This window comes from Triticum aestivum, chromosome 4A (genome assembly GCF_018294505.1).
Source record: "Triticum aestivum cultivar Chinese Spring chromosome 4A, IWGSC CS RefSeq v2.1, whole genome shotgun sequence".
NCBI lineage: Eukaryota > Viridiplantae > Streptophyta > Magnoliopsida > Poales > Poaceae > Triticum > Triticum aestivum.
Genome location: NC_057803.1, coordinates 515,457,288 through 515,484,731, shown reverse-complemented (window position 1 = coordinate 515,484,731; position 27,444 = coordinate 515,457,288). Strand labels below are relative to the sequence as shown.

The window sequence follows — 27,444 nt, the reverse complement described above, 5'->3', positions numbered from 1 at the left end:
TGCAGGGGATGGAAAAGACCATTCCTGAAGTATTTCAATGCTGAAATCAGCAGAGGTAGAAGTCAAAAAGGAACATCAAGTGTTGATGGTGAATAAAACCACTAAGTTCAAGAAAGGCAAGGGTAAGAAAAACTTCAAGAAGGACGGTAAGGGAGTTGCCGCGCCCGGCAAGCAAGCTGCCGGGAAGAAGTCAAAGAATGGACCCAAGCCCGAGACTGAGTGCTTTTATTGCAAGGAAAGTGGTCACTAGAAGCGGAACTGCCCCAAATACTTAGCGGACAAGAAGGCTGACAAAACGAAAGGTATATGTGATATACATGTAATTGATGTGTACCTTACCAGTACTCGTAGTGGCTCCTGGGTATTTGATACCGGTGCAGTTGCTCACATTTGTAACTCAAAGCAGGAGCTGCGGAATAAGCGGAGACTGGCGAAGGACGAGGTGACGATGCGCGTCGGGAATGGTTCCAAGGTCGATGTGATCGCCGTCGGCACGCTACCTCTACATTTACCTACGGGATTAGTTTTGAACCTCAATAATTGTTATTTAGTGCCAAGTTTGAGCATGAACATAGTATCAGGATCTCGTTTAATACGAGATGGCTACTCATTTAAATCCGAGAATAATGGTTGTTCTATTTATATGAGAGATATGTTTTATGGTCATGCTCCGATGGTGAATGGTTTATTCTTAATGAATCTCGAGCGTAATGCTACACATATTCATAGTGTGAGTACCAAAAGATGTAAGGTTGATAATGATAGTCCCACATACTTGTGGCACTGCCGCCTTGGTCACATAGGTGTCAAACGCATGAAGAAGCTCCATGCAGATGGACTTTTACAGTCTCTTGATTACGAATCATTTGACACATGCGAACCATGCCTCATGGGTAAAATGACCAAGACTCCGTTCTCAAGAACAATGGAGCGAGCAACCAACTTATTGGAAATCATACATACTGATATGTGCGGTCCAATGAGTGTTGAGGCTCGCGGTGGTTATCGTTATGTTCTCACCCTCACTGATGACTTGAGTAGATATGGGTATGTCTACTTAATGAAACACAAGTCTAAGACCTTTGAAAGGTTCAAGGAATTTCAGAGTGAGGTTGAGAATCAATGTGACAGGAAAATCAAGTTCCTGCGATCAGATCGTGGAGGAGAATACTTGAGTCACGAATTTGGCACACACTTAAGAAAATGTGGAATAGTTTCACAACTCATGCCGCTTGGAACACCTCAGCGTAATGGTGTGTCTGAACGTCGTAATCGCACTCTATTAGATATGGTGCGATCTATGATGTCCCTTACCGATTTACCGCTATCTTTTTGGGGCTATGCTTTAGAGACTGCAGCATTCATTTTAAATAGGGCTCCGTCAAAATCCGTTGAGACGACACCGTATGAGTTATGGTTTGGGAAGAAACCTAAGCTGTCGTTTCTAAAAGTTTGGGGATGCGATGCTTATGTCAAGAAACTTCAACCTGAAAAGCTCGAACCCAAGTCGGAAAAATGCGTCTTCATAGGATACCCTAAAGAAACTATTGGGTATACCTTCTACCTCAGATCCGAAGGCAAGATCTTTGTTGCCAAGAATGGATCCTTTCTAGAGAAGGAGTTTCTCTCGAAAGAAGTAAGTGGGAGGAAAGTAGAACTTGATGAAGTATTACCTCTTGAACCGGAAAATGGCGCAACTCAAGAAAATGTTCCTGAGGTGCTACACCGACTAGAGAGGAAGTTAATGATGATGATCATGAAACTTCAGATCAAGTTGCTACTGAACTCCGTAGGTCCACAAGGACACGTTCCGCACTAGAGTGGTATGGCAACCCTGTCTTGGAAATCTGTTGTTAGACAACGGTGAACCTTCGAACTATGAAGAAGCGATGGCGGGCCCGGATTCCGACAAATGGCTGGAAGCCATGAAATCTGAGATAGGATCCATGTATGAAAACGAAGTATGGACTTTGACTGACTTGCCCGTTGAGAGGCTAGACATAGAAAATAAATGGATCTTTAAGAAGAAGACAGACGCGGATGGTAATGTGACCATCTATAAAGCTCGGCTTGTCGCTAAGGGTTATCGACAAGTTAAAGGGGTTGACTACGATGAGACTTTCTCACCGGTAGCGAAGCTGAAGTCCGTCCGAATCATGTTAGCAATTACCGCATTCTATGATTATGAGATATGGCAAATGGACGTCAAAACGGCATTCCTTAATGGTTTCCTTAAGGAAGAATTGTATATGATGCAGCCGGAAGGTTTTGTCGATCCTAAGAATGCTGACAAGGTGTGCAAGCTCCAATGCTCGATTTATGGGTTGGTGCAAGCATCTCGGAGTTGGAACATTCGCTTTGATGAGATGATCAAAGCGTTTGGGTTTATGCAGACTTATGGAGAAGCCTGCATTTACAAGAAAGTGAGTGGGAGCTCTGTAGCATTTCTCATATTATATGTAGATGACATACTTTTGATGGGAAATGATATAGAGCTTTTGGACAGCATTAAGGCCTACTTGAATAAGAGTTTTTCAATGAAGGACCTTGGAGAAGCTGCTTATATATTAGGCATCAAGATCTATAGAGATAGATCAAGATGCCTCATAGGTCTTTCACAAAGCACATACCTTGATAAGATATTGAAGAAGTTCAATATGGATCAGTCAAAGAAGGGGTTCTTGCCTGTGTTGCAAGGTGTGAAATTAAGCTCAGCTCAATGTCCGACCATGGCAGAAGATATAGAAGAGATGAGTGTCATCCCCTATGCCTCAGCCATAGGTTCTATTATGTATGCCATGCTGTGTACCAGACCTGATGTAAACCTTGCCGTAAGTTTGGTAGGTAGGTACCAAAGTAATCCCGGCAAGGAACACTGGACATCGGTCAAGAATATCCTGAAGTACCTGAAAAGGACTAAGGAAATGTTTCTCGTTTATGGAGGTGACGAAGAGCTCGTCGTAAAGGGTTACGTCGACGCTAGCTTCGACACAGATCTGGATGACTCTAAGTCACAAACCGGATACGTGTATATTTTGAATGGTGGGGCAGTAAGCTGGTGCAGTTGCAAGCAGAGCGTCGTGGCGGAATCTACATGTGAAACGGAGTACATGGCAGCCTCGGAGGCAGCGCATGAAGCAATTTGGGTGAAGGAGTTCATCACCGACCTAGGAGTCATACCCAATGCGTCGGGGCCGATCAAACTCTTCTGTGACAACACTGGAGCTATTGCACTTGCCAAGGAGCCCGGGTTTCACAAGAAGACAAGGCACATCAAGCGTCGCTTCAACTCCATTCGTGAAAATGTTCAAGATGGAGGCATAGATATTTGTAAAGTACATACGGACCTGAATGTAGCAGATCCGTTGACTAAACCTCTCCCTAGAGAAAAACATGATCAACACCAGAATTCCATGGGTGTTCGATTCATCACAATGTAACTAGATTATTGACTCTAGTGCAAGTGGGAGACTATTGGAAATATGCCCTAGAGGCAATAATAAAAGGATTATTATTATATTTCCTTGTTCATGATAATTGTCTTTTATTCATGCTATAATTGTGTCATCCAGAAATCGTAATACATGTGTGAATACATAGACACCAACATGTCCCTAGTAAGCCTCTAGTTGACTAGCTCGTTGATCAATAGATAGTCATGGTTTCCTGACTATGGACATTGGATGTCATTGATAATGAGACCACATTATTAGGAGAATGATGTGATGGACAAGACCCAATCCTAAACTTGGCACAAGATCGTATAGTTCATTTGCTAGAGTTTTTCCAATGTCAAGTATCTTTTCCTTAGACCATGAGATCATGTAACTCCCGGATGCCGTAGGAGTGCTTTGGGGTGTACCAAACGTCACAACGTAACTGGGTGACTATAAAGGTATACTACGGGTATCTCCGAAAGTGTCTGTTGGGTTGACACGGATCAAGACTGGGATTTGTCACTCCGTATAACGGAGAGGTATCTCTGGGCCCACTCGGTAATGCATCATCATAATGAGCTCAAAGTGACCAAGTGTCTGGTCACGGGATCATGCATTACGGTACGAGTAAAGTGACTTGCCGGTAACGAGATTAAACGAGGTATTGGGATACCGACGATCGAATCTCGGGCAAGTAACGTACCGATTGACAAAGGGAATTGTATACGGGGTTGCTTGAATCCTCGACATCGTGGTTCATCCGATGAGATCGTCGAGGAGCATGTGGGAGCCAACATGGGTATCCAGATCCCGCTGTTGGTTATTGACCGGAGAGCCATCTCGGTCATGTCTACATGTCTCCTGAACCCGTAGGGTCTACACACTTAAGGTTCGGTGACACTAGGGTTGTAGAGATATAAGTATGCAGTAAACCGAAGGTTGTTCGGAGTCCCGAATGAGATCCCGGACGTCACGAGGACTTCCGGAATGGTCCGGAGGTGAAGAATTATATATAGGAAGTGCAGTTTCGACCATCGGGAGAGTTTCGGGGGTCACCGGTATTGTACCGGGACCACCGGAAGGGTCCCGGGGGTCCACTGGGTGGGGCCACCTATCCAGGAGGGCCCCATGGGCTGAAGTGGGAGGGGAACCAACCCCTAGTGGGCTGGTGCGCCCCCCTTGGGCCTTCCCCCTGCGCCTAGGGTTGGGAACCCTAGGGTGGGGGGCGCCCAACTTGCCTTGGGGGGCACTCCACCCCCCTTGGCCGCCGCGCCCTTGGGAGATTGGATCTCCAAGGCCGGCGCCCCCCCCCCCTTGGGGACCCTATATATAGAGGGGGAGGGAGGGCAGTCACACCCTTGAGTCTTGGCGCCTCCCTCTCCCCTGCTACACCTCTCCCTCTCGCAGTAGAACGGCGAAGCCCTGCTGCGGTGACCCCTGCATCCACCACCACGCCGTCGTGCTGCTGGATCTTCATCAACCTCTCATCCCCCCTTGCTGGATCAAGAAGGAGGAGACGTCACGCTGACCGTACGTGTGTTGAACACGGAGGTGCCGTCCGTTCGGCGCTAGGATCTCTGGTGATTTGGATCACGTCGAGTACGACTTCCTCATCCCCGTTCTCTGAACGCTTCCGCGCGTGATCTACAAAGGTATGTAGATGCAATCCAATCACTCGTTGCTAGATGAACTCATAGATGGATCTTGGTGAAACCGTAGGAAATTTTTTGTTTTCTGCTACGTTCCCCAACAGAAAGGCAATCCAAACATGCCAAATTTTGGTAGTCCGATGGCATGTTTAGTTGGTGGTGATGGAGTAGCCGGACGATGTGTGTGCATCAACGTAGTTGCATGAGTTTGTATGAATTTGAGATATGATAATTGAGGTGGTCGGATATGGATTACATTATTTGAGGGGTGCCCGGTCAGTGCCCGTGGACATGCCCAGGCGCGTCCGCTGGCGTTTAAGGGGCCGGATTTGCCAAGTCCGGTTTGTAGATGCTCTAAGGGGAGCTTTTCGGGAGTCCGGACAGCTGCCATGCGCCCGCGTTTGACTGCCCTGACCCATAAAAACCACGCCCTCGCCCGCGTGCTTTCTGACCGGCGCCAGCTACCCACATTCATGTCGCTGGAGAGCGGCCGCTCCGCATTGATGCTGGTGCAGAACGGACGCAATCTCTCACTACCGGCAATGAAGAGGCGCGTCGGCCGAGAGATCGCCCCTTTGCACACCCCGCTGAACACGTCTCCTCGTCGCATTCAAACGCCCACAAATTGTCCACCTTCCTCCATTAAACCCGCACGTGTGTTGAGAAACCTACTCCGGCCACAGGTCCGTTTGCGAGCCGCCTGTCATTAAACAAATGTTGGTTGGCTCTGACCGTCCACTAAGCGGTGCGAGGCATCGGGAAAAAATCGCACCACACTCCGCTCCCATCTCCTCCTTATAGCATTTTCTCCACAAGTTCCATGGCATCCGGTGAGCATGAAGAGGAGTTCTCCGGCATAAAAGCCGGCTGGGTGGTCCATCGAGCCTGCCAGATAGGAGCCAGGTAACTCTTTGTTCCACGTTCAACAACTCACCGCTCCAAGCCAGCTCGTAGAGGAGTGGCGAGTTGATCAAGGGCGGCACACGGGGGAGCACAGCACCACTGGCATCGTGGTTGTCATGGACGACGACGTGTCGTACCGCTCCTCTCGTGCATGTGACCGTGCCATCCACCATCAATGTTCGCATAACCGCGTCCGGCAGAGAAACAAGCCGGCTTCATGGAGATCGACAAAGCGGTGGCCAGCACGTCCGCACCTGTCGCCATCATCGAGAAGTAGAGCATGGGAGGCCGCTACCGCTTGGGTCCCATGAAGGCCACCACCTAGGCGACACCGGCATACACATACGGTGTCCTTGCCCGGCCGCAGGCTACCGTCGTCCCCTTTCCTTTGGCTAAAGCACATCCCGGCGATGCCACTCTGATGAGTAGTGTTGCCGAACATGGTGAAGTGAGCCACCCTTTGCGTTGAAGCATATACCCGAGGGCTCATGGCAGTATGATGAGCGGGCTGCCAGATATGGGGAAGATAATGGAGATCCGCCGCGGCTGACCGTAGACTACTCAAGAGCATCCGTGTCATGGGAATGGATATCCGCCGGCACCGGCCGTAGACTAGTTTTACCTTAGTCCGGTATAGTTTTTAGTTAAAAATTGTCCAAAATAAAATGAATTTTTTCTAGTTTTTATATAAAACTCATCGTGTTTGCATGAATTTTGTTTGGAGTTCAAATAGTGGTTAAAATGTATGCGGAAAACATTGGATGGCCGGCTCCCGCATCCGTGTCCATGGACTGGATCCCCCTCCTCTTGTCCATGGACAGATACCGAAGCAAATTTGCGGGTCAGCGTTGGAGGCGGACAACTTCACTTCCCGGGCCTCCGAAGGCGCAGGTTACGGAGCCGGAGCTGGAGAGCACCAGGGCGGAAGTGGAGACGGTGAAGCTTTAGTTCTCGGAGCTGATGGCCGGAGACATGGAACAGACGCCGGCGAGATTAGGTATTAGTTATACCTCTAGAGCCGGACTAGCAACGTTTTGATGTAAATGTAATGAAATTTGTCATGTTTACATGAAATCCGGACGTGTTTATATGAAATCCGGTTTTGTTTGTTGAATTTCATCCGGTTTGTTGAAAAGGAATTTGAAATTGGAGGTGCTCTTATTATCTTGTGATGATTTTGAGCAATTTGCCCGTATGCACGCCGAATCGAGTGGGCAGTCCACACCCAGAAAGAGGAAACTAGCACCGCGTCGAATCGAGTGGCGACACGAACAAGGGCGCCTGGATGGAGTCCCCCGCCGTGGACAAAGCTAGGGCTTGCTCCAGCCCATCCCAATGGGCGTTCTCCTCGAGCTGGCTCGCCTCCGGCGCGTGTTGCAGGGCCTCTTTGAGGGCGGCTTGGTAATCCGTCTCCGCCTCCTCTTCCTCCGGCTGTACTCGCAGGGACGACGGTGGAAAGTCGTGGTTGATGTGGACGCCGTCGTTGCGCCTCGTGTTCGAGGGCATACGAGGCCTCCTAGTTGGGAGAGGTTGTGGCGTACTTGGGCGTGAGCCGCTGCGCCGGCGTGAGCTGCGCCCGGTGCCTACGCACCTCCTCGTCGTGCGCCCGCTGTGTCCGTGGAACTGTCGGCACCGGGATCCGGTGCGGATCGAGGTGCCAATGGTGTGGCAGCGTCAAGTCGGGGTAAGGCAACGGCTGCCTGTACTCCCAGTGCCACCGCGCTTGGTGCACCGGGATGTGCAGACGCTGTCAACCTGAACGGGCACGCGCCGGCGGCGGGGGAGGAGCACAGGAGGATGAGGTGCCGGGGGTGTCCTTGCCCTTGCCGCTGCCGGAGCTGCTGCTGAAGAGCCCCATGGCTAGGGTTTGGGTTGTCGCCAGCGAGGAAGCACGAAGGGGGTGGTGGCAGGCCAGATGTGGACGGAAGTGGATGAACCCCCCTCCCCTGCGCACGCGTGGGTTAGAAAACAACGCTTCCACTGGCTGACTAGTGGGCCCGGTGTCGATAGTCATCATAAATTAGACGATGGACGGTAGTTGGGTGGCCGCCAAGTGGGACCACGGCGGACACCAAGAGGACGCGTGGCGCGTCCGCTTCACGTCTGCGCCAACACATTTCAGGCGTAATTTTGGGTCGGAAATGATACCGCGCGGACACAAAACGAACCATTTTTGAGATTGAGTTTATGCGTTGGGCAGGTGTTTTTGTCCGCAACTACCCTAATAAACATGGACGGACGAAATGGGTCACCTTGCTCTTACGTGTTTGTAAATAGCTATAGTCCTGTGCGCGGAGTACTTCAAAGTATTGATGGCCTGACCCAAGGAGACAAGATCCATGCTTTCCGACATTATTTTTTTCGCATCACACTGAGAAATCATCATACGTACATGCCCCGTATGCGCACCGAATCGAGTGGACACCGAGAAACAGAGATCGAGCATCATTCTCCAAAAGAAAAAGGAGATCGAGCAGTGCGCGAACCACCCCCATGGTCGGCCACCCTCAGCGCCTGTCCTCTCCACAAATACACCACACTTAGCCCCCTCCCCTCTTTCGCCATTACCCAGAGCTCGCAGCTAGCTAGATCCATCCACCATGGCCGGCAGCAAGGCATTGCTCCTCCTCCTGTGCGCGGCGGCGGCGGCTGCTATGCTGAGTCAGGCTTCCGCGGCCGGCGACCTGACCAAGTTCAAGGTGTACTTCCACGACGTGCTAGCGGGGAAGAGCCCGACGGCGATCCGGATTGCGCAGGCGGCGTCCACCAACAGCTCCTCCACCTTCTTCGGCGCGGTGGTGGCCATCGACGACCCGCTCACCACCGGCCCCGCCGTCACGGGCTCCGCCAAATCCAAGGACGAGGTGGGCCGCGCGCAGGGGAGCTACACGTTCGCCGACCAGGCCACCTTCGGGCTCCTCATGAACATGAACTTCGTGTTCACCGCCGGGGACTACAAGGGCAGCAGCCTGACCATCTACGGCCGCAACGAGGTGCTTTCGGCGGTGAGGGAGATGAGCATCATTGGGGGCACGGGCAAGTTTCGCATGGCTCGCGGCTATGTCCAGGCGAGCACCGTGGACTCCGGCGCCAAGTCCGGCGAGACCGTCGTCGAGTACACTATCTACGTCAAGGCTGCTGCGGCGTAGCGGCCGCTGCCGGACGGAAAATATTGTAATTTTGCTTGGAATAAATGGACTTTTGCAGATTTGTTGCGTTTGTTATCGTGATGGATGATGTGCATTTACAGATTTGAGTGCTGTTTCGTGTCTGTGGTTTGCAGTTTTGCTAATCTCTTCAGCTCTTTGGAAGATATAATTTGCGTCGATTTTATGTCAAATTTGTGGTTGCTGAAATCAATGAACCAAAGATTATGCAGGAAAAAGTCAGTGCACAGAGCCAGAACGTGTGATCGTTGCGTGAAGTAGAACCCACCGGCCACCCCTCTCCTGATAGTTTTTTTATTCCAGGGGCCACCGTACCTTACTTTTTTAGGGGATCTTTCACTTTTCACTTTGTTCCCACTAGTAAACGTGCACGTGCGTTACAAACATACTGTGGCTAAAGTTTTTAAAAAAAAAAACTCTTACATTTTACACATATTCTCTGCACCAAGAAAAACTAATGCATGAACACACTCCATGTTACTGCTTAGATCTTGTGGGTCACTTTTTTTTTTGTATTTTTACTATAATTGTCTGTATCTGCACAATAAGAAGCTCCCCCGTCGTTTTGTAACATTCTCTTACAAAAACAAAATGCAACTCACATGACATTAAAAAACATAAATCTTCACTTCCCAGAGAAAGAAGTATACGAAGGAGTGTGTCCCACAAACCATGTGAGCACCAAAATAGTAAGCAGGAGCATAACATAGCGTCCTCGCAGTTGTGCCATTTGTTGCAAAGTTGCAGGCTAATATTGACATAGAAGTTAATTAGTTGATTTACCTCAAACTGCTAGTGATCAGTGTGTAGGAGTGCTGATCCAGGAAAATGGATGAATGAAAATATAACTGGACATGCATGACTCCTACATGTAGCAAATCAATCGAATAACATCAGCACTGTGCCAAGACATTCATTCCTTGTATAAATCAACCAATCAATCTGCACTAATAGTATTGAGGCAGTGGTTGCAGACTACCAGGAAAGGATCAATAAAAGTACATTAGAAGAAAACTTTTACCAATTGTCCTTGAATCTGGTTATCAACTGAACAAATATCATTTACTATAAGATGTAAATTTCTTCTATAACTGAGAATCTAGAACCATAAACCAAAGAATGTGCATTTTACAATAAACAGAAGAAATTCTGAAATTGACACATAATTTTTTGAAACACTGACTATACTGTACATAATTTAGGTAACAGTGACACTTGAGCTTTTAGATTTCATAGTGGACTTAAGTCTATCATAATAGTGCATATTTTAATCCCCCACATACTCCAAGAATGCTTTGTGTGACTTCTGAATATTACTGATATCAATCAACGTGTTAATACTACCTCTTTTTTATATTATTTAATGTAAATTAATTAGGAATCTTTGTACAGTTCACAGAAAAACAGAATCAGAAACAATAATGTGATAATAGGTAAAGACTGAAGTTCGGAACTTTAATGATAGTAACAACCAATATTCTTTGCCATATATTGTATGCATCTAGCTCATAAAATATAATTTAATGTGGGGTATAATGATATGAAGCTGCTTCAGTCTGTATGATACAGTCCGTGTCAAAAAGGATATTACCCGTTCAAAAATAAACATAATGCTTATGTCATAAGCAAGCTTGAACACAGATTCATAATTCTAGGCCAACTCATTTAGTTTCAGAATTTCCATAGGAAAGAGATAACAATTTGGAACATGCTACAAAACTGGTGAAGATAGAAAGCATTCATCCTCTTTTTCCTTGTTGTAAGGAGTAGCTTCCGCATATATTTGTAGCAATGTAATACCTGATCCGAAAAAAGTTGTTCACTATTATTGTTGGAGGAAAGAGACGTGTATACAAAGAAAGAGAGGCGGTGCAAATAACCTGCAAATAAGGCCTTAAATAGTAAGTATTCTTGTTTGATAACTTCAGATATGTTGGATCATTCCAAACTGCACAAGTAAATAAGAATAAATGTATGTGCCAAAATAGCAAAAGGTATATGATTTCTCTGTCATGAAATAAAATAAATCCGACTGAATCTAGTTTATATGATTTCTCTGTTCCAATACACGACAGCTGTATTAGAGCAGATCCTCCGAAGGATTTATTTATTGGAACTCAGCAGGATTAGTTTCTTCATTGGATCCCTCTGCATGGTAAAATTCTCTTTATTGGAACGCAGTAGAGATTACACACATTTACAGAGCAGCAGCGAGATATATTCTCTAACAACAGTTACAGAATCTCTATACCCTTTTTAGATGTATAGAATCATGCAACTGAAATAGTAGTACATCTACAATACCTCCTACTGGATCTTACATAATTCACTGGATTGCTATGCAATTATGTTGAAACAACACATGAGCCCACGAAGTCTGCGTGTAAAGTTTTCTCTAAGAATCAAGCATATATTCTGATTTCCAACCTATATCACTGGAGCTAGTGCCTAGGCAGGCACAACCCAACTTTATTCCAGGCTACGTGACATCATCATACATAAAACACACACTGACCAAATAGCACAAATAAGGCAATTCTAATCAAGGGGGTAGCCTTACCTCTTGATACGGTCCAGTTTAATGCATCTGGTGGTATGAAGTAAAGCCAAGGAAGCCGACATGAACATGAGAAGTAATCCTAGGAAACAGAGACTCTGCATCTTCATTTCTTTAGTATCCCTCTTGATCCTACTTTGTAAGACAAGATTGCTGCACAATTCTTATGTACATGTCATATCTAATTACACATTTTCAGTACAGTAATCGGCAACCTAAGATAATCCGAACACTACAATTCTAGATTGCTGGAAGCCCCAGGGTTCATATTTAATCTCTAATGCGCGTGCACCCACTAAACATAAACTTTATGAGGGACAATGAATTCTAATTTCTCAACCAGCCAAACTTAGGCATGTAGTCAAATTCTAATCTTGGTCTAAATATGAACCTCCTCGTAAGTATACAGGTCTAAACAAACACATTCTTACATCAGTCCCATTTCCTCCTATATCTATATATGAGAATAAGTTTCAGGCTCCAGTTCACTTGTATTTCCCAAAGGAATTTTCAAATGATTAAGTAAACTCCGGAATAGCAATTTCTTCCTGTCCCAAAAAATGTTTCTAGTACTATGTATCAGAGGAAGATTGGTTAGTAGATGAAATTGCAGATCAAAAAGTTCAGATCCACCACCAAGTACCAAAGGTGCAGTATTAGTCATGCAAACCAAAGAATACCACCGATTGAATTAAAGGTTCACCTGATTGATTTGTGATAGACCTTCAGTGCCCTCGACGGTGCACGTAGGAGAACTGTAGGAGGTCCTCGACGGCCCAGCCGGAGGGCGGCAGGAACGGTGATGACGCCACCTCCTGAGCTCTGAAGGTAAATTATGGTCGCAAGGTAGCAGTGATTTTTGTAGAATTCAAAGTTCATTCTCAGTGCCCTTTGAAGCTGTTAAACCAAATTAACAACACAATTGCACAATCGAAACACCATGAAGAAAGAGATAATGCCAAGTCAACAATTATTTGTATCTTGCATGGCTTGGGTCCTTACAAGGCTACTTCCTTTCAGCTCGAGTCCATGGGTGCTAAGTTAACCAATTCATCAAGCAAAACCTGCATTTTCATGTGCTTTCGCAAAATGCAAAGCAAACTTAGCGGTGATCATTAAGGGCAACCCAAAGAGGAAAAACAAAAATTCAAAGTATGCATTGAAAATATAAGGAAGCGAGCCCTTGCTCTACAACCAGGGGGGGGGGGGGGGTACTCAAAGCATTAGCAATATTTTCGTTACAGGAATAAAAAAACTTCAAGATATGAAATCAGTATCAATTATGCCCTGATCTGTAAAGCTTTTGACATCAGCCTACTTGGTCATACCTTTCATTCATCAACTGTACATAAGCACCACTGCAAAAATTACATAAGAAATAAGGCTGCAAAAGCAAAAACATCTTTCCATCAAGCAATCCTTTCAAGGGAATAGGAGAAGCAAAACAACTGATGCAGTCGGTTCATATGTACATTTTTTTTAATTAATATGAACACACAACTGAACCTTATTGTGTTACCGCCGTACGATGAATTGTTTTTTGTAGCTACAGCCCAGAAACCATCTGCAAGATTCAGGTTACAAACAAACATAAATTTTAATGCATTTAAAAAACCTTAGACCAAAGACCGCCCACTCACAACTTTGGCTCTATGCCTGTGGACTGTGGCAGGCTATCGAGCAGTACAACGCCTCCTAGTGTCACCCACATGGCTTATCAAGTTTTGGTATGAAGTGAATTTGCTTGCTCACACCGTTTTTTGTAATAATATTCTTTGCCTTTGGTTGAATGAACACCACCTCAGATTATGATTTATGAAGTGGTCATTTAACACCACAATATCCAAAAGTAGAAGGCATATTGTTAACCTTCTGTACAAGCTTTCCAAAATAAATTTTATAACACATCTAGATTGCCTGAGAAGAAGTATTGGTTTCAGATTTCTGGTTGTATCTCAAACTAAAATCATAAGTTTAATACTTGCGGCAAACTACCCAGAAAGACTCTACCTCAGTAACAATTGCTTCCAAATAAATTACTCTGTTGTTACCATAAATCTCTCTGCAGGTATACATAGTACATGTTCAAGGCTCCATGCGTACATCTAACATTACATATTCCGAATAAGTGCCTTACACATCTATAGCAGCAGGAGAAGCAGCAGAATCAGGCATAATGCACCCATATATTCCTTCCATCAAGCACCTGAAACAATCATCATTTGGCAGAAGCATGTCAGCGGAAGGAAAAGAACGGCATATTATCCCGCGAGAGCTTGGTTTGTTCTGCTGTACCAACGGATAAACGAAGCACGTTTTTATATACCTCACCACTCATTTTCTCCAACGCCGTGGCTGCTTCGCTTTCCAAAGAGAACTTGACAAAACCATACCCTTTGGATCTCCAGCGTCAGGCACATCGATCAATTAGAGGACGTTCCTCTAATCCACACATATCACACAGCAAAACAATTTAGAACAGATAAATTTGTACTACCTTGGATGACGTGCCGCCCCGTGCCTCCTTCCCGCGTCAGCACCACGCCGCCGCCATGGCGACTCCCATGCGTGGCCTGGATGTAACCACCATGGGCACTGCATGGCAACCAGGCCTCACCCGTGCCGGTATCTGGTCGCTGCCTTCCCTGCCGCGCGTCCTATCCGGCCAGACGGTACATCTCGTAGGACGCCGCTTCCCTTGGCTCTTTCCCTCCGGCGACAGAGAGAGCACTACCATGCCTCCCCTTGTAGTCTCCCCCACTGGTGGCCGCACTCCTTCCCTGCTCCGGCTTCCAGCGCACGCCGCTCCGGCGAAGAGCGCGCCAATGAGTTCGTCGTGGTGGCGGCGGGGAGAGCGCCTCATGTGAGGGTGTCGCGGATCGCGGAAGCCGTTCAGTTATGCAAGGGGATGTAGCTGAAGATTTGGCCGCGGCGGCCATAAAGACCATGTGGGAGGTTTCGGCCTGGCAAGAGCACGCAAGCGGAAGAGAAGGTGCGGGAAGGGGCTGGTGGGAGACGAACGGGAGATCGTGGGCAGTCGTGATGGTGGGGGAGGAATCATGACGTGTTCTGCAGGCCTTTTTTCTCGTAGGTGCTAAACGTAGTTATGAGTTTATGACCAATGGCAGTGGTGGGTAATTACAGTGTCAAACGCGTTTGATCTATGAGACGATTTGAACCATCAGATCAGCATAGTTTGATGGTTGAGATGATTTGGTTCTCCGCCCTTTCGTGCTTTTATAGGGGTAGTAGATTATATGATTATGATATATCAAGCAAGATTTAGGTCATTTAACACCACAACATCCCAAATTAGCAGGCATGTCTTTAAGCTTCTGTATGAGCTTGCAAAGAAATTTTGCTGGCACATCTAGATTGCCTGCGTAGAAGCATTGATCTCAGATTGCTGGTTGTATATTTAAAAAATTCAAACTATAATCCCAGGTTAAATTTTGCAAACTACCCAGTAAGTTTATATCTCAATAAAAAATACTTACAAATAAATTTCTCACTCTTTTCTGAACCTCGTGTCAACAGATTGCTATAGTTTCAATCGGAACTTACAGAGTTTTAGAAATGATGCAAGAACTACATTCATGGAAAATTTAGCTATTTAGCCTTTTGTAAATATACTTTACATTATTTAATATATAATATACCGTAGAACGATTGTTCTACGGTTTCGGCTAAAAAAAAAACTACATTCATGGAAAATTTCACAGTCAGTAGAGTGTAATCATATTCATAGCACGTCGTATGAAAATGCTAGATATCCTACTGCCTTTGTCTGGAAAATTGAAAGATACCTAAACTGCAATTAGCCGTAAGCAGCCATGCTTAACTTGGCTCAAAAAGAAGCTTGAGAAGTTCCTTTTCGTGGTGGTTAACGTCTTAGAAGTCAGAATGAACTGAAAGTAGTGCATTATTGGTTGAGTAGGAAGTTCTTGGTCCTGGAACTATGGCAGTTGTTGGCTGCTATCATTTAAAAGAAGGGCCTTCATTTTTAGCAGAGTTTCTGGAGTCATTCACGCTTAAGTAAGAAATAGTAGTCATTCACGCTTGTGTAATTGACTTAAATATTACACAAGAAACTGACCAGGGATGAATTTTAGATTTCTGCGCTGTTAATTTTTAGACCCAAATAAACTTGGAAAGTGTAAATTACCTGTACGTACGCAGGGTGTTAGCCTCGACCAAATCTTTGTACAAATCAAATCAGATCACATAAATTATTCTTCTGAATGGAACTGCAGTGTGTAGACGGCAGGGCGGTGGCGGCGTCGGGGCAAGGCAGTTCGTGCGCCTAGGCGGCCGCGTTCGATGGAGGTGGATGGAAGAGGAATCGGAGTGTTGGAATGCCGCTGGCCCGGCTGGGCATGTGGAGAGGTGGGGAGGCCACAAGTGTGGCGCCTGGGATGCAGCGCGTGGGAAGAGGTGGCGTGGGAGCGCGGGGAGGCACGACGGCGGATTGGATAAGGCCTGTGTGCGCTCCTTCTGCATCGAGGACGGCAGCGACGGCACCCGGGCCCGCTGCTCGCCTCGATTCAAGGTTCTCTACCTTCTCCTGTATGGGAGAAAGGTGGGGATTGATTTTTGACCTGCGAGGCAGAGGAATTAGATGCCGATGGCACCAGGAGAGCATGAGAACAGCCAGGGGAAGCGGGGGGCTCGACAGCGGTGGACTTGCCCTCTACCTCTAGATGTGCCCCTCCTCCCCGGAGGCGGCAGTGGGGAGCTTGGTGGGAGTGGAACCGTAGAGCGCCGGCCATGAAACCTGATGGAGGTGCGGGCGGGGCTGGCGTGGTGGGTGGTTTGGGACTTGGAGAGGAACAGGAGATCGTGGGCGGGCTTGACGTTGGGAAGGGGATCGGGAGTTCTGCTAGAGGAGGACTTTTTTTTTTCTTCGTAGGAGCTAAACGGGGTTGTAACTAATGGCAGTGGTGGGTAATTACATTGTCAAACGCGTTTGATGCTATGAGATGATTTGAACCATCAAATTAGCATGGTTTGATGATTGAGATGATTTAGTTCTCCGACCTTTCGTGCTTTTATAGGGGTAGTAGATAATCCCATTCGGTTAGGAAACTCCAAGGCTGTACTTCAAATCACAGACACCAAATGTCTACAAACACGTTCATTTGGTTAGGGCAACTCCAAGATTGTTTGTATCTCAAATCACACACATCAAATTCGTGAACACGTCCATACATGTCCACGGACAGTGCAAGGCAGCCGGCTATTCAACCCGGTGCACCAAATGTCCGTGCATGTTCGAACGGATATTTCACAAACGGACAAAATTCATGTAAACCAAATAAAAATTAAACAAGTTCATATATTGCATGCAAACTATGCGCTATTTAACAAGTTCAACTAAAAAAACTAAACTAATAACTATGCGAGGTACCGGAAGGTTACCTCGTAGGCATGGCCTCCGAGGCTGCTGGCACCTCCTCGTCATTCCATCTGTCGTCGTTGTCATCGTCCTTCAGCGATGGAAGGTCTGTCATGGGTCACAACAACCCTTCACTCCTCCTACTCCTCCTTAATCCCTAGGAATTATAGCTCACGCTTGTCTTCTTTCCCGCTCCTCGGCGTCGCCAGTTACTCCTCCTGTAGCCACCAACATTTCATCGAACAGTTGGTGTGCGTGCACTCCCTTGCAGCTCACCTCACCTCCAAGCTCGCTCTGACCGCCCCTGTAGATGCTCGCGACTCTCCTTCTACATACCGTGTTGTTGGATGAGCACCAATCACTCCTTCTCCCTCCAGTGCTCCCTCTAGACCGCCGCTCTACGCTAGTGCACGCATGCCGAACACATTCATGGCACTCACCGTGCTGCGTGAACGGCGCGAACGGCGACCAGAGAAGAGCCCATGCGTCCGTTCCTCTCGACCTTCATCCCCGTTAGATACGCCTCGACCTCTCCGTCGCTCCGCTGCCCACAATACCACAGTTCTTGGGAAGAGAGATAGTAAGAATTATAGGAATGCGAACCCATGCAATCAGTGAGAGCAGAGAGTGATCCTGGTGGGGATCGTTCTTTTCCTAGCGTGACAAACTTAGTCCAGGCCAACATAGTGTCGAGATAGACCGGGATCAATAAATACATGGTGCCAATTTCAGGGATTTGAAGATTAAGGTTTGATTCTGATAAACTGTATGAATTAAAGGTTTAAAACAGACTTCACTCTCCATTCACAGATACCAAATGTCTACAAACATCGGGTCAAAAAAATGTCTACAAACACGTCCATTCGGTTAGGGCAACTCCAAGATTGTTTGTACCTCAAATAACACCCATCTAATATTCCCGGACAGTTCGAACATGTCCACAAACAGCAAAAGGGAGCCGACTATTCAACTCGGTGCACCAAATGTCCATGCATGTTTGGCACGGATATTTCACAAACGGATGAAATTCATGCAAACTAAATAAAATTTAAACAAGTTCATATATTGCATGCAAATTGTGCGCTATTTAACAAGTTCAACTGAAAAAACTAAACTAATAACTATGCGAGGTACCGGAAGGTTACCTCGTAGGCATGGCCTCCGAGGCTGCTAGCACCTCCGTCATCATTCCTTCAGTCGTCGTCGTCATCCTTCAGCGGTGGAAGGTCTTCTGTCATGGATCACAACAACCCTAATTTGTAGTTGTTGCGCGGCTCTCACAGCCGCTCGGCTGTGTACGCCTGGAGTCAATGGTAAGTCATAGATGTGATTTTCCCTTGCCCTTGTCGACAATGGCATGGGCGTCGTGTTCCGACTCGGACAACCCTATCTTGTAGAGTTGGTCGATGATCCAGCACTAGTGGGGGGCAACCGTCTGCGCAGTGGTCCCAGTTCCGCGCAACGTCGGGCGTAGCGAACTCAGCCAGCGCGCCTGCTTGGCTGCCGCCTTCATGGTGAGCGAGGATGAGGCGTCGTCGCCACGTAAAAGGTAGTAGAGGATTCGTTCGCCGTGTTGGCGATGGTCGGGATGGGTGCCTCCTCCTCCATGTTTATCAGGCGCCACTGGCTCCTGGCATACAGACGAGACATCGATCACAGCACCGCCTCCTTGCCATGTCGAAAATGGTGATGTGGGGACTCCTCCTTGACCTCCTCCTTCACACGGCGACGAGAGCGTCTCTTCCTTGACGTGGTGGTTCGCTCATGTGGGAACAATTATTGGTGTCTAGACCTCGTTACTAGTTATTGACCAGAAGGTGTTCCGTACATGGTTGCATATTGCCGAACTTGAAACATGAGATAATGGGGAATGAGAGAGAGGGTTCCGAATGTCTTTCGGATGGTCCCGAAAGTATTATGGGAGGGTCTAGTTATACCATGGAGTGTTTTGGTATGTAAGGATCGAGGATGCACCCAACCTTGCTTGGGGGTAAGGCGATTGAGTTGGGGTGGGGTGCACCACATGCATATGGGCAAGGCAACTCTAGGGGCACGAGCCCCCTGTTTGGGGGGCAAGGCAACCCTAGCAGGGTCAACCCTCCTCCACCTATATACATATAGATGGGGGGCAAAGCAGGAGGATACACAGACCTTTCCCACCTGGTCGAGCACTCTCCCCGCTTGTTGCGCCCCCTTCTATCTCGGTTTAGATCTCATCTAGATCACTGGTAGGTTGCTTGTCCCTCTAGTTTTTTCATGCGGTTTTAAAAGGATGGCTGAGTGCGGCGGAGGCATGACGGAGACCGTGGATCAAGCATGGCAAGGTGGCAGGCGCTCCGGTTGTGAGTGGCAACGGACAATTGTTTGGCCAACGCAGGGTGGGGCTGGACGAGGCGGGAGGAGGGAGAAGGAAGAAGGTGGCCATGTCATGGGATGTAGAAAGGGCGTGTGGGAGAAAGAAAATAAACAATGCACCTTTTTGCAATCATTGGATTGACATTTGACTGTTGAGGAAGGAGGAGGAAGAATCGATTGACAGAGGGGACATTTTCAGTCCCCTGATGGATATATAGGCGATAGCACGATGCGTGTATTTATGTGTTTTTGCTGATTGAACTATCGATACAAACAAACCAAAGGATATTCTTGTATAAACAAAATTCTAATCAGAGAAAGAAGAAAGTTACTAGTACTATTTACAAATTTTTTTGATCATCTATATACTAGTAGTACTATATACATAACTCATTGTACGCTTCACATATACAGTAGTAGTGTGTCGTTTAACGGCAAAGCCCGGTCCGGATCACCATAACTTCAAGTTGCAGCTCATCGTCTTGATCCGGATGCCGCCCTCGGTGCTCAGCCTGTCCAGCACCAGGTCGCACCGGACACGGGGCGTCACCTTGGCGGTCGTCACCGGCCCGACCTTGACCCGCACCGGCACCTCGCCGCGGAACACCAGCGGCAGCTCGCCGCCGGCCGCGTTCACGTGCCGCATGGCCTCCACGACCCCCGTGCCACCCAGCCGCGCCTCGCTCATGGCGACGTGCACGACCGCGGCGTCGCGGTGGCCCTGGTAGAAGGCCGGCAGCGCGCCCTCGGACAGCCGGTACCCGCCGTACCACACGGCGAGGCTGGACCCCTCCTCGTACGAGATGCCGATGACGCGGTTGGGGTTCTCGAACCGGACCGCCGCGTCGAAGCGCGCGCGCGCGGTCATGTCGTCGTCCATGCCGAAGGCTGTCACGTTGAGCGCGTGCACCGTGTAGAGGGGCATCTTCGGGTCGAGCGCCAGGTAAAGAGCCCCGAGGACGCCCGCGAGGGCGACGGCGAGGGCTGCCACGGCGACAAGGGCGACGCAGGCGAACCGGCGGCAGCTGTTGCGCCGACGGGCCTTGCCCGTGACGAGCGATGACGGCGGCGTAGCGTGCCCTGCCTCGAGGTCACGCTCATTGTGCTGGTGGATCGTGTGGAGGGCTGCCATGCATGCCTCGTACACAGCGCGCGGTACTCCGTTGTCGATCGATGTCTAAAACGACGATGGGTCGTTCCCGCCGTGATTTCCACAGACAATTGAGGGATTTAGTCAGCTGGTGATGTACGTACAAGATACTATATAAAGAGGTATGAGTGTTGCGAACGGGCGCGCAAAGCCGAGACGGGAAGAGTTTCTACGTAGGGCTATAGTTCGCAGCCGAGTCTGACAGGGGATCACAGCGAACCATGCTAGGAGTACGTACATACAGTTGACGGTTTAGGTGTGTCTGAGCGCAAACTGTTTTCTAAGTTGAAGTATTTACAGTAATCGTACGTGCAAGATATCCCCGGATTAGGGTGATCATGGCCAGCGTGCTCGAATAGAATACCACATTAATTCAGAATCATATTGGGAAACTAGGCGGTTTAATAGTACTCCCTCTCTCATAGGTGTGCGCGTACCTCTAAGTCGTTAATTTATAACTAACCTAATACAAGTCATATATTATAAAAGATATACCAATATAAACTTCAAATGTTCTATTTTCGAACCGTATAATTTTTGTGTTATATAGTTTATATTAGAGTGGTAAAATTGACAACCTAGATATACGCGTAGGATTTGTAAATTGAAATGGAGGAAGTAGTAGCTGAGTCGTAAGAATTGGTGCTTGTAGCTCGTTTATTGGTTTCCCTTAATGGAAATCAGAGGGGGAAACCCTTCTTTGGTCAATTTTTTTAGGTAATATCACCCCAAGTCGTAGAACTTGTGCTCAATGTTCAGTTTAGTGTTAGAACTTTAAAAATACGTATTTGTAGTCACTTAACTCGATTCAAGCATGCACATACAGTCACAAAATACGTAAGAGGACGTATTCGTGATTATGGTCCCACCTGTCAGTGACTAATGGCACTTAGCCGGCGTATTTTTGCATAAAGCATCCTTGTGTTTTCTTTATTTGTGGAAAAAGCAGACCACCGTCACACTTTTTTTTGAGGAATCGGCAGGAGCATTTCCTTTTTCTTATAGAAGAGATGGCGAAAGGACGCAATTTACAGAGGGGCGAGCGTTTTTAGGGAACGTCGCAGAAACCACAAGAAAAACCAACCTAGAACTAGATTAACCAATGCCTGCGGTTGGCAGGCTGCTAGCAAACGCCAGGTCGCGCTGATTGATTGCGTCTAGGGCTAGAGCCGCCACCTCGCGATGCGTCAACCTTAGTCCCGTGAACACACGCCTATTTCGCTCCTTCCATATGGACCATATCGTGTAGATGGTTCTTCCACTGCGCCTCTTGCGCACTTGATTGGGCTGTGAAATGAGAGTCTTGTCCCACCAGTCTGACACGTTTCCTGGCTCGGGGAGGAAGCCCGAGATAGGAACACCTTCGTTAGTCCAGGTGTTGACCTGGTTCCAGACCGCGGCCGTGAAGGGGCAGTCTTTGCAGAGGTGGGTTGCTGTTTCAGGCTGTTGGAGACAAAGCAGGCATCTGGGTTCATGAGGCCATCCCCTCACAGCCAGCATATCTGCAGTGAGGATTCTTCCGTGTAGAGCAAGCCAAGCAAAGAACTGGCACTTGAGCTCAGCGTTTGCAGACCAGACCTTGGTTGTGTCAAAACAAGAGTAGGAGCCAAGGAACTGCGCGCCGTAGGCAGAGGCGGCCGAGTATGTCCCCGAGGTGGTTAAGTTCCAGTGGATGGTGTCGTCTTGGTCAGGGAGGAGGGTGATTTGACTAATGTGATTCGAAAGAGACATGAATTCACCCAGCTGCTGGATGGTCTGCAGTCTAGCCACCGCCCTGATCCAGTTCTCGTTCATGAGCTCGTTGTGCACCGATCTGTTCTTTCTTGAGGCAATCTTGTAGAGCTATGGAGCAAGAAGCTTGAGCGGACCGTCACTGATCCAGTTGTCATGCCAGAACAGCGCCTTCTACCCATTGCCCAACGTAATCGAGGGACATGCGCGAAAGAGGCTCATATCTGATTCGTCACATGGCAGCTCCGATCCCACCCATGGCCTTTCTGGTCAGTCCATTGCAGCCAAGGCCACCGGAGGCGCAGGGCGCGGCTAAATCTCTCCAGGTCCATGATTCGAAGACCGCCCAGATGCCTTGGACGGCAGACGGTCTTCTAGTTAACAAGGGAGTGACCTCCCGAAGTCTGAGCTTGGTCCTCCTTTTGCCAGATGAAGGCCCAAATGATTTTATCAATCTTTCTAAGCGTCCCCTTTGACAAGTTGAGAGCTGTGATGTGGAAGGTGGCCATGGCCGTGAGGACAGACTGAGCGAATGCCACCCTGCTAGGCTTGTTGAGAAGCTTTCCTTTCCATCCTGGTAGTCTGCCTGCAAACTATCGATGAAGGGCTGCAGATCAACCCCTTTAAGGTGGCGATAATGCAGGGGGATCCCCAAGTAGCGTTCCGAGAAGGTGGCGATCTTGGCAAGGAAGACTGATAGCACATCTTGGAGGTCAATGCCGGCACATCTGATCGGGAAGACCTCGGTCTTGCTCAAGTTTGTGATCAGTCCGGTAGCCTCCCCGAAGGTCTTCAGGATTGCAGAAATCGCGTGGAGCTCATCCTTGTCTGGGTTCGCGAATATGCCCGCATCGTTAGCATAAAGGGAGATCCTACATCTGGCCGTTCTTGCACAAATGGGTTTGAGGATGCCGCGCCGGGAGGCGAGCTGTAGGATCTGTTGGAGAGGGTCAATGGCGAGGATGAAAAGCATCGGAGATACCGGATCTCCTTGACGGAGGCCCTTTGCATGTCTAAACATCCTCCTGGGGTTTCCGTTAAGCCGCACTCTTGAAAAAGAGGAAGACAAGGAGAGACATATCCAGTCTCGCCACCGTTGCCCAAAACCGAGGCATTGCATGACCTCCACCAGGAAGGCCCAATTGACGGAGTCGAAGGCTTTTGAAATGTCCAGCTTGAGGAAGAGGCCCGGGATGTTCCGTCGATGCAAGTCCTTTATGAGATTCTGGACATGCAAGAAGTTGTCGTGGATGGAGCGCTTCTGCACGAAGGCGCTCTAGCATTTTGAGACCAGCGTTCGCAGGAGCGGGGCCAGCCTGTTGGCGAGGAGCTTGGAGAAGATCTTGGAAAGGCTATGAATGAGGCTTATAGGTCTGTAGTCTCCGACCACTCGAGCGTCCGCTTTCTTTGGGAGCAGAATGATGTTCGCTGAGTTGATGAGGGAGGCACCGTCTCCGCGGAGATTAGCAAGATGGAGTATTGCTTGAACAACGTCAATCCGGATGATCTCCCAGCATGCTTTAAACAAGGCTCCAATAAACCCGTTTGGGCCAGGTGCTTTGACGAGGGCAGCGAGAAAACCGCGTCTTTTATCTCGTCCTCGTCAAAAGGAGCGTCTAGCTCCGAGAGATCATGCGAGGCTATCTCGAGGTTGTCCCAAATTAAGCTTGAGAGCCGTGGCATGGGGGTGCCCAAATGGTCTTGGAAGTGGGAAAGGAGCACTTCCTCCTTATCTTCTGCCGTGATGGCAACGCCGTGGTCCGAGGGCAGCGTCTGGATGTAGGTTTTCCGTCGGCGCCCATTCACCTTGGCATGGAAAAACTTAGAGTTGACATCTCCCAGCCTAATACCCATGAGTCGTGCGCGCTGGCGCGGCTTAACTTTTCAGAAGTAAAGGAGGCCGAGACAAGAAAGCTTAAGCCTGCGTCTTAGCTCCAGCTTTGCAGGGGAGAGGGACCTCCCCTCCTCGGCCAAGTCAAGCCTCCAGATTACCTCCTTTGATATGCCAATCTGAGTATTGAGGACTCCAACTGTATCTCTTTGCCAATTCTTGAGGGCCTTTGCAGTCCGTGTCAACTTGATGTGAATCTTACGGATTGCATTGGTTGACTGCACTGGTTTATTCCAGGCCGCGGCCACTGTCGGTGTCAAAACCGGTGGATCTCGGGTAGGGGGTCCCGAACTGTGCGTCTAGGCCGGATGGTAACAGGAGGCAAGGGACACGAAGTTTTACCCAGGTTCAGGCCCTCTCGATGGAGGTAAAACCCTACGTCCTGCTTGATTAATATTGATGATATGGGCAGTACAAGAGTAGATCTACCACGAGATCAGAGAGGCTAAACCCTAGAAGCTAGCCTATGGTATGATTGTTGTTGTGTATGTTGTCCTACGGACTAAAACCCTCCGGTTTATATAGACACCGGAGAGGGTTAGGGTTACACAAAGTCGGTTACAATGGTAGGAGATCTGCATATCCGTATCGCCAAGCTTGCCTTCCACGCCAAGGAAAGTCCCTTCCGGACACGTGACGAAGTCTTCAATCTTGTATCTTCATAGTCCAGGAGTCCGGCTGAAGGTATAGTCCGGCTATCCGAACACCCCCTAATCCAGGACTCCCTCAGTAGCCCCTGAACCAGGCTTCAATGACGACGAGTCCGGCGCGCAGATTGTCTTCGGCATTGCAAGGCGGGTTCCTCCTCCAAGTACTTCATAGAAGATTTTGAACACAAAGATAGTGTCCGGCTCTGCAAAATAAGTTTCCACATATTGCCATAGAGAGAATAATTTTTACACAAATCTAATCTGCTGACGTATTCCGTAGTGTGACACACCACGACCAAGCCTTTATCTGAGTCGTTTCATTATCCCACCTCAGCGCGTCATGCGAGGCGGTTTCCTTGGCACGTCTTGTTAAAGCAGAGATTGTGTCCCCTTATTCCGGGATTCTCATCAATACAGGCGTGGGTAACCCAACCGCGCCATTGATTACGGTGCTTGGAGATAAGCGAGTTTTACCAGGCTGGTGGGGACACGTAGTTGCGTCCACCCATATAAGGGGATAAGGATCCATCTTTTCACCTACTCCTTCTTCCTCCCTTGCTTATCCATTCTCGCACACTCGAGCTCCAGCGCCCAAGTCCGCACTCCCCACCTCAACCTTCTCCAGCCATGTCCGGAGTGGGAGGCAAGTGGATGGTCTCCTTCGTCACGGAGGGACACATCAAAAAACTGAGGAAGGCCGGATACTTGTCTAACGACATCGCGTACCGGCTTCCCGAAAAAGGGCAGCTCATCCCCACCCCTAGGCCCCATGAGAGGGTGGTGTTCCTCCCCCATTTCCTCCACGGACTGGGCTTCCCTCTTCACCCCTTTGTCCGGGGGTTCATGTTCTACTATGGCCTGGATTTCCACGATATGGCCCCGAACTTTGTCCTCAACATCTCGGCGTTTATCGTCGTGTGCGAGGCTTTCCTCCGCATCTGCCCCCATTTCGGCCTATGGCTCAAGACTTTCAATGTCAAGCCGAAGGTGGTGCACGGCAACTAGGCGGAGTGCGGAGGCGCCATGGTGGGCAAGATGCCCAACGTCTTATGGCTCGAGGGCTCCTTTGTGGAGACCCTGAAGGGGTGGCAATTGGGGTGGTTTTACATCACCGAGCCGCGCGACCCCGAATGGGTCGCAACCCCCGAGTTTCGATCTGGACCCCCTACGCGGCTCACCTCCTGGAAGGAGACGGGCCTGTCGTGGGGTAAAAAAGGAGAGCTGACCGGACTCCAAACATGCGTCCAAACCCTGGTGGACAAGAAGCTCAAACTTGTCAACGTAGTCCAGGTTATGCTCATCCGCCTGATCCTCCCGTGTCAACAACGGGCTTTCAACCTGTGGGAGTTCGACCAGGTGCGGCACCGAACTCTGAGCAGGCTCTTCAACACGAGGTACGAAGATGCCTGGAAGGTGCTTTTCAAGGGCGCCGAGGCCCCCGCATCCGCTACCGAGGATCGCGGATTTAGTACGCAGCGTCACGCTCATGCGGTAAGCTATTTTTTCCTTTTACAGGGTATCCGTTTTTCATAGTTTGACTCCATGCAGGATCTAAGCTCCCTTACCTTTGACAGGATTGGCAGGAGACGTCCGAACAGATCAACTGTTCGGCTCCTTTGCCCGAAGGCCCAGCAGACGCTCGTTTGGCGAAGCTGCTGGTTCCGGCACCTCATGTGGTGCTGGAGAAGAAGGCCAAGAAGAAGGCCACGGGGACTTGAAAGAGTGCCCGGCGCCTGGAGGTGTCGGATCCCTCATCCGACGACTCCAAGATGCACTCCTCCCATGAAGACGAGGAGGAGGAAGAAGAGATCCCTCCCCCTCCAGCGGGGGAAGGGAAGAAAAGGAAGGCCGCCCCAACTGGGGAGGCTGAAGGGTCCAAGAAGGGGAAACCCTTCCTCCGGACAACTCCACCGACGCCGACGACCGCAGAGAGGAGTGGCTGCTCAGGGCCAAGCCCCTGGCAAAATTGTAAGTATCCGGATACCAGAGTAATTCATAGTATTCGTTTATTGCACAACTTTCCCTTATGTCGAATATGTTTATGCAGCCCACCCAAAGACCGGCTCGACGCGTCGTCGAGCGGCTCACTGGACTCATCGGATGTGATCTCGCTTCCGACGGCTTCCTTCCCCTGCCCTACGGACGACACCGAAGTGTTGTCCCAACAGGTGCCAAGTCGGGAGGAGGTGGTCCCGGAGGCGCCGCAAGGCGACCTCCCGGACTCCAGGAGTAAAGGGGATGAAACCCCCCAGGGCTCCAAGTCCGGCTCTAGGCCGGACACCGCTCTGGAACCTTCAAAGGTTCCAGAGTCCGGCGGGGGACCTCCTTCCAAGAGGAGCAAGCCCACCGTGCCGGTGACCCCCGTCCAACCGGAGCCGCCGGACAATCTGTTGGAGGCGCTCCAAGGCGCCTCCATCGATGCGGAGCACCGCACCATTATGAGTGCGGTGGTCCAGAAGGTTCAGTCCGCCAAGAGCGGACTGACTGAAGCTTGTACTAGCCTTTTAACAGGCTTTGAGGTAAGTAAAGAATGTGTAAATAATATTACTGCATAGACAG

The 27,444-nt window shown here is 48.9% G+C and overlaps 2 protein-coding genes and 1 long non-coding RNA gene across 10 annotated transcripts; 1 reads left to right on the top strand and 2 right to left on the bottom strand.

Moving 5' to 3' along the window:
* Positions 1–8,421: 8,421 nt before the first annotated feature.
* On the top strand, positions 8,422–9,199 carry LOC123086660 (dirigent protein 21). The gene has a single exon (XM_044508440.1). It carries the CDS (start codon positions 8,590–8,592, stop codon positions 9,136–9,138), a length of 549 nt encoding a protein of 182 aa, XP_044364375.1. The 5' UTR covers positions 8,422–8,589; the 3' UTR covers positions 9,139–9,199.
* A 1,579-nt stretch (positions 9,200–10,778) lies between these two features.
* On the bottom strand, positions 10,779–16,584 carry LOC123086662 (uncharacterized). Of its 8 annotated transcripts, none has more exons than XR_006441032.1 (4): positions 16,408–16,584; positions 14,040–16,311; positions 11,037–13,919; positions 10,779–10,956 (listed from the first exon to the last, which is right to left on the bottom strand). It is a non-coding gene; the product is annotated as an uncharacterized lncRNA (long non-coding RNA). The 8 variants fall into 8 exon arrangements; XR_006441038.1 differs by having other exon boundaries at positions 10,779–11,104; positions 11,717–13,919; XR_006441035.1 differs by having other exon boundaries at positions 10,779–11,866; positions 12,417–13,919.
* A 3,120-nt stretch (positions 16,585–19,704) lies between these two features.
* LOC123082185 (NDR1/HIN1-like protein 6) lies at positions 19,705–20,805 on the bottom strand. The gene has a single exon (XM_044504571.1). The coding sequence runs from the start codon at positions 20,593–20,595 to the stop codon at positions 19,915–19,917; it is 681 nt and encodes a 226-aa protein (XP_044360506.1). The 5' UTR covers positions 20,596–20,805; the 3' UTR covers positions 19,705–19,914.
* Between the last annotated feature and the right edge of the window lie 6,639 nt (positions 20,806–27,444).